General features: G+C 44.8%; 1 protein-coding gene across 1 annotated transcript in view; it reads right to left on the bottom strand.

Annotated features, from left to right (window-relative positions):
• Positions 1–244: 244 nt before the first annotated feature.
• PAK1 (p21 (RAC1) activated kinase 1) overlaps positions 245–7,533 on the bottom strand; it is a 52,210-nt gene continuing 44,921 nt past the window's right edge. Inside the window, exons 13-15 of the mRNA XM_026034520.1 lie at positions 5,618–5,814; positions 4,188–4,325; positions 245–2,727 (exon numbers count right to left, since the gene is read on the bottom strand). Of these exons, the coding sequence (XP_025890305.1) occupies positions 2,641–2,727; positions 4,188–4,325; positions 5,618–5,814 (422 nt within the window). The 3' untranslated portion in view covers positions 245–2,640. The remainder of the gene's footprint in view (positions 2,728–4,187; positions 4,326–5,617; positions 5,815–7,533) is intronic.

Here is a 7,533-nt window from a genome sequence, read left to right as displayed (position 1 = left end):
GAAGCCACAATTTGCTCCTTAAGTAATATCTTCGGAGCATTTGGAAGCTGAGTTTAGCACCTCTCTTCACCAAGCCCTGGGTGCTATCAGATGTTCCTATTACGTAACATAATAGAATTGCCTGGGATGCCTCCAAAAGGAAGGAAAAGAAATGAGAAAGCAAGAAAGGAAACAGATTTTCAGACTGGCTAGTCCGAGAATTAAATATTTCATGTTCTAATAAAGAGACACTTTAATATTAATAGGGAAATAAATAATTTAAGGCTGTGATTAAAAATGGTTTCGGCTCAGTAGAATCAGATTAATTMATACAGTAGGTAAAACACAAAGAATCTGCCCAAAAAGTTCTCTAGATGGAGGAGGGTCTTCCAAGTTTCAAGTCAAGACATTCTTAGAAAAATAAGCCGCATGGGTTAATTTTTGCATGAGACAGTCACTATGTAAGAGAGGGAAAGTGCTGTAAGAGGATATGCAAAGGCTCACACAGGCACTAAAGCTGACCAACACATAGAAAAGAGACCAAAAATATCTCAGAACAACAAAAAAAACCTAGTCTCTTAAGCGTAACATAGCTACAAACCTTTCAAGATTTGCTGACAACATAAAAACACAACATGCCTGTTGAGTAGAAACCCAGAAGAGCAACTTAAAGCTGTGCAAATAATCCACATCACCGTTCTTATGTAAAGTGAGAAGTTCTGCTGCAGCAAATAAGCTCAAACAGGTGCTCACTGGTTAGGTGAATCTGCATCAAGGCTCCCCCCTTGGATGGGGAATGCCAAAAGTCACATCAGAACCTAAGGTTTCCAGCCAGCTGCACGTTAGTCTGGTGTTTTCCAGCCCATGTGGATGCTACAGAATGAGCCACGGCTGTGCAAGGAGATGGGATGTGGATTCACACGATGCTGCCTGGTAAAAGGAGCGTGGCAAGGGGAGAGGCACATAAGCTGTGGCAGAAGATGACACACCATGAATGGCACTGACCTGCTCCCAAGCACAATCCATTCCCTACAGGCAACATTTCCAAGTTGCATTGCATGGATCACAAGAAGCAGGAGGTTGTACAGATGTCTTTAGCTGCATCTGCAAGGCTGCTCTGAGAACTGCCGTGTATTGCAGAGGGAAGGGAAAAATACACTTGAATCCACGCCTTGAAGCAGAGAAGAGGCTGATCCACTAGCAGGTCTCAGCAAGAAGCAGGAACGAGTTTCTGTGCAACACAACTGCTTTGGACAGGGAGATTACTCCAAAACTTGTTTAAACTCTTTCCCCCCAGGACTGAGCAAAGTGATATATAGAGAGAGAGCAGTACAGTCAGAGAAAGCAGCTCCCTGAGTTGTACCAGCCTTTTATCCAGTTCCTCTATGTGTGCAATTACTCCCTTCACACTTTTGTACTCCACGGAGCTGCAAAAGGGCTGAGAGAGAAGCTTATATCACTTCATCCATCACATTCAAGCTCCCAGTGACAATGACATTAACAATAACCCCATCTGCCACTTCTTTGGTGACAGCAAATTCCCAAGTCTTCCCACAGCCCCACGTTAAGAAATGCAGCAGTCGTTTTATTAAAAATCAGTATACAGTGTTTGTGACAGATCTCTCTTGTAGTTCTATATTTCCCACTTTAGAGACTACAGCAACCAAAGGATTTAGAGTCAGTAGCATAAAGAAAACAGGTTACTCATTCCAAAAAATTAAAAGAGYGTCCCCATGCTTCCAAGAAAGCAGTGTCTGTGGTCAGTCCTTCTGTTGGGCTTGATCTAAGAAACAAGAGTTTTCAACATCCTTTTGCAGGAAAATCTTATCTTTATACCAATAATGGCTGTGTTTATCATACAAGCAGGGGTCTCTAACAAACCTCACAGCACTGATAGTTGTATCACCTTACAAGGCCTCTCGGGCATCTTCTTCTGTAATTTACCTTCTAGAACATCAGACACGCTTAGGAGATCTGTGTAACTGGTTGAGTTGTAACCAGGGTGCTGGGGGTCTGATTCACAAAATTTGGCAGCAAGATGATTCATGAATCAAGTTCCCTGACGGCCGCAGGAAGCAGATAGAGGGTTTCTCCACGCGCTCTCCAGGCATCCAGCAGTGCTGCAAGGGACCTTCCTATTCCTGCCCTTGTTCCCCTGACACTTGCTGCAGATGTTCGGATTTCTGCTGGCTGCTTCCTTCCCTCCTCAGGTCATCCACAGCCCAGTGGTGTAACAGCAGCTTGGCACAAGCAGAAAAACGTCCAGCCAGCACAAGATTTAATTTATTAAGATAAACATGGTCTAAGGCTCCACATTTATTTTTTAAAAATAAACACAATAAGAAATATGAAAACAAAAGTGGCTTTGCTACTTGTAGGTCAGGTTCAGACATCTYGGAAAGATCTTTTCAATCGTACAGAACAATCTTCCCCTTTCATCCCACGGAGGGGAGGGAAAGGCATTTTGCTACTAAGATCAGCAGTGTCCCTCTTGAGTGCCCTTCATTCAGCTAATGCTACCTCTGCCACCCCTCTGGGGACATCAAAGTCTTAGGAGCAGCCCTGCGAAGGAGGAGTGGGAGGGAAGAAGGGCAGGTAATTCGGTCGTTAAAATGAGCATCTAGAAGGCTTGACACGACGACTATGCTGAACTCCACCGCTTTAATGGTTGTTCTTTGCTGCTTCTTTAGCTGCAATGATCAGAGGAGTGAGGCTAGATAAAGGCTTTGCAATTTTCAGGAACTGGTGCTAGAAAAGAGAGAAAGAAAAATGGGTTAAATTGTTCAGAACGTGCCCTAGAAGTCCGGTGACCACAACRAGATCCTCGCATCTGAAGCCCATGCAAAGTCTAGTGACCTGATCTCAAAACAGACCACAGACTTTGGGGGCTTGCCTGAACTGATACCCAACTCTGCACTCAATGCAAGCTAACTTCTGTATCTGCTTGCTTTGAAGATCAAGCAGAATTCTGACAGTATCCCTGGAGGGTTACAAGCTCGTGTAAAATCCATAGTGAAATTCTGTGCTGAGGGAAGGTGCACTGACACAGCTCGTGCAGCTCGAACAGAAGGCATGGGACTTCCTGCAGAAACCAGCTCTCCTCTCTGTCATCATGGCTCTGGTTAGAGCACTGCTGTGGCCTTCTATACTACGAGAAATTTGCAAAACAGAACTAAATTCRGAGAGAGCACCACAGAGCCGTTCAGTCAGTCTCCCATTTTACATAACAGAGCATCTCTGTTAAGTAAAATACATTAGTATTGATCATCAAGCATACAACACCCTGCATGTACTGTCACAAATGGCTTCCTGCAGAACCTATGGCTTTTTTTACAGCAAGTTTTAAAATATGGTATCTGCAAGGCAGGAAAAGTTTTCCTGTAGCCACTGTAAGTGGAAAACTTGTAACACTCCAACCTTGCAGAGGAGGTCAAGGTTGAGCACAAAGAGACTGGCMCTCAAAACAGCTGTGAGATGAGAGTGAAGGTTATTCAGCAACTCCACAGGATGTTGTGAAGACAAAGAGCCACCACGTCCCACAGCGCTCTTGAGCTTTGGAAGGGGGAACCATCATCCCAAACAGTGTATTTGAATGTGATTCAGAGGTGCAGGGTATCTGAATGCTATTCAGAGATGGAATACAAAAGCTAAAGGCAGACAAAAACTTCTTGGAACTGCTTCTTGGAAGAGGCAACTGTTTTTGACTGTAACTTTATGGCTGTCTCAAATTTTGGAGCTGGAAAATGCAAGCCAAAGAGTGATCTTTCAACTGGTGCCATTCTGCCAGTCATTAATACTCGATTAATGCTCAGAAGGCAGCAACACAGCCAAAGCTGAATCCACTAGACAAACTATCAGAAAGAAAGGAAAGCAACACAGAGAATGTCTCACGGTTGAGGTATGACACTGGATTGTTGGTTTGCAAAGAGCTGGAGCATGTTTTCCACTCCCATGACAGGTGTGTCAGAGGAACACAGGAACACTTCTCATATGCACAGGTGATGCCTGGCAGCTTGGTCCTCCACTTCCACCAGCAGTTCAAACAAGACTGCCAGGTTTTCAGTGAAATAACAAAGCGTTTTCCCAAATTCTGTACTGTCACCTTGGCTGTAAGGAGCAGCATGTGGCAAAACATGGTTCCACCACTGAACTGCTGCAGCTTCTGCAAAGATGCAGACCTTGATTCAGCCCTACTTCCCAGCATTTACCTGTAGCAGCTCTTTTGCAGAACCTCTCTTTTCTACATCCATTTCCAGACAGCGGTTTAGGAAATCTCGGAATATGGGTGAAAGCTTTTCTGGATTCTGCAGTTCGGGAGTCCCGTTGGTAGCAATGAGATACAGGGCCTAGAGCAGGACAAGCATCAAAGAATCAGGAGGTTATGAAAGTGAGACTCCATCTCCAAATTTCAGACACCCATTTTCCTCTCCCTCCCCCCAATTCAATGAAGAAAAAGAACACTTATCAGGGAGACTATTCAATGATTAAGTTTCAGCAAAAATAGAATAGCTGCCTGCCCTATTTTTAGGTGGATGCGATCCAATCCTTTATTGTTTTACCCTTGTAATCTGGGTTTGGATCCTGCAGTCATCTCGAGGGATTAGGAGGACAAAACCAACATTCCAGACTGTGTTTACATAGGGAAGTGAACTGGCACGGCTCTGCCAGTGTTAGTCTCCTGCAAAAACTATATCCTCATGGGAAAGGTGCTCCTGAATAAACAAGGGATTTAGTTCTGTCAGTAGCTGCCCTGTGTGGGCAAGGCCTAGAAGTTTAGTCTTCTAAAATGCAACTGTCTTCTTGCAAGATGTGCAGCAGATCCTTGAGCAGCACTTACCATCCTGAAGCATCATCCCTATACACACACACACACACACACACACACACACACACACACACACACTCAGGCAGAGTTCATCCACTTCAGAGATCTCATGCAAGTGAGAAACTTCCCGGATGGATTTTAAAAGGAAAAGGAAATAATACACAGGCCTTTTAAGCACACCACCCAGGCATTCCCATGGGAGCTGTCTGGCAGCCTGGGAACTGGAGCAAATGGAGTTAAATGAGGCCAAAGCAGCAAGTTACTTAATCATCCTCATTTAACTCTACACCAGGTATCTGTCCCCTTCACTCTACTTTGCTGCTACTCTTCTGTCCCCAAGTCACAGTGCAAGAGATGGAGACAAAAATTAAACAATATTCATCTAACTCCTGTCATCCTGTTCAGCTGAAGAAAAAGCCATCATCCTGGCTTGTGTTAGGAGCCACTGCATCCCAACAGGATCTCCCAACTGGCCACAAGGCTTGGAGAAATCAGCTGCTCGGTACTGTAAGGTGCTCTTGCGGCCTCTATGAGCTTCTCCAGCAAGTAGGAGAACCTGAGTGCACAGGACTCAGAGCCTTCCAGAGTCTGCATCAGCAGGGGTTACACCTCAGAGGACAGAACAGCTACTTCCATGGCAGGAAGAACCCACACTTCGGCTCTCTAGGACCATGTGGGGCTTTTAACCGAAAAATGAGCTGAATCTTCTCGCTGCAGTGTCTAAGGAGATAGGGACCACAGGGAAACCTCATGGGAGGATTCACCTCTCTTGTTTATAGCCTCATTTGGTTGGAAAGGTCAGTGAGGACTTACTCGCAGGGGGTTCTCATTGAGGTAGGGGGGCTCTCCTTCAATCATCTCAATGGCCATGATCCCCAGCGACCAGATGTCCACTTTGGGCCCGTAGGCTTTCCGGGTGACCACTTCAGGCGCCATCCAGTATGGAGTTCCCACCATGGTGCTCCGCTTGCTCTGCTCAGGAGTGATCTGGGCACAGAAGCCGAAGTCAGCTGGAGGAGTAAAGGAAGAGGAAGAAACAGACTTAGAAATCAGAAGGCTTCTCCCCAAACAACACTTACGGATGTCACAGTAGGACAAGTTAACTGCTGCACTGTCTGATATGCTGCTAGCCACTCCAAAAGGAAGGGTGGCTTTGTGGCTAATACTGAAAAACTGTGTTGAACAGTAATTCTCGAGATGTGACTCAGTGAGGCCATCAGGAGCAGGGAGGTGCTGACTCGTCCCTGCAAACAACGGGGATCTGTAAATAGCCTTATATGGATGCTGAGAAACTTTGCTGTGCTTGCAATGTCAGGCAATTGTAATATGCTACACAGCATATGGTGTAAAACGTGTTCTGGGGTATGTAAAAACAGAATACGCAGTTAGACCTAAATAACAAAAACTGCCCTGTTTTGCCTGGTAATATCCCAAGAATATTACTTCCCCTTCCCCAGTGGGCATATCATCCCTCAAACTGAATTTGCTTTACAGAGCAAATCCCACATTCAAAAGAAATTCAGTATACCTAAATCTATATCAAGTGGACAGAACAATTTTGAACCTTTGCATGAAGAATGCTGGCCCCTACAACCTATTTGGTTTTGGCTTGCCAAAAGAAAAATAATTCTGGTTTTGTGAGACCAGCAGAGTCCACACAGCAAGATGCAGTRTCCAGCCTGACCCCTTAGGGCACGGGTTTTAATTTTAGGAGGTACAATGAAAATTAAGTTGATCCCCAACTGAGTTTTCATCAAGGGTAACAACTAGGAAAGGTGYATATGGTTCATAAACAGAGCAGATTTCCAGCAGAGCTATTAAGAAATTTGTGTCCAGAAGGTTACTGCATCATATCCACAGGGAGTTTTCTACCTTCAAGCTACAGCCAGGTACCTGCATGTTGTRCTAGGAAGCTATTCCATAACGAACAGAAGAGCTTTGGTCTTCATCTGCTTTTTCCTCACCCAATACTGCAGAGATCTGCCTGCATCTAAGTGCAGCTTTATTCTAAAAAGCAACTATGTGCAAAAAAGTACCTTCTTACTCAGCATATCAATGCTGTGTGAATTTTGAGTCATATCTGCTGTCGCTGCTGACAAAAAATAGATTTATTTATGCTGGTTGGCTGCTAGCCAAGAGACTCGGCGGGGAGAGAAAGGCAGCACAGCCCTGGTAAAGCTATAGGTGGAAGATAATCGCTCAGCAGTTTCCAGTCTTATCTCTGAATAAGCAACCACAAGTGTAGCAGTTACCCTAGCAGCAGAGAGGCAGAACAGTCTCAAGGTCTTCGTTGCTGCTGATAGCGCAGCAGGCAAAGAACATAAAGAGACCAGTCTGGGCTTGGAGTTGTTGGATTCAACATTTTGTTGTTATGCTAGGTTTTCTAGTTGTGTTTTCTAGTTTTCAGCTCCACCTGCAAGTACTTGCAGTATTTTCCAGTATTTTCCAGTATGACAAAAGCTCACAGATAAGTGATCTTATGTCTTCCAACTCAGCTTTCCAGACTGGAGGGTGCAGTAAAACTGTATTATTTTAGTGAACAAAAACAGAYGGCCCAAAACCCCAAACCTCACTTCAAGTTTGGTATCAATTCATGGGGATTTATGCTTGGCAACACCCATTAAAAGAGATGCCACAGAAATACCTGCAGGAGTATTTTTACAGTCTCCTCATGGCTACAGTATCAAGGACCTTGCACCCATCTCCCCAGTAGACCTGGCCCTAAGCAG

Source organism: Nothoprocta perdicaria, unplaced genomic scaffold (genome assembly GCF_003342845.1).
Source record: "Nothoprocta perdicaria isolate Ctin4 unplaced genomic scaffold, notPer1 scaffold_146, whole genome shotgun sequence".
In the NCBI taxonomy this organism is placed as follows: domain Eukaryota; kingdom Metazoa; phylum Chordata; class Aves; order Tinamiformes; family Tinamidae; genus Nothoprocta; species Nothoprocta perdicaria.
Note: the sequence above shows the minus strand (reverse complement) of the source record. Positions and strands in the feature narration are given on the sequence as shown.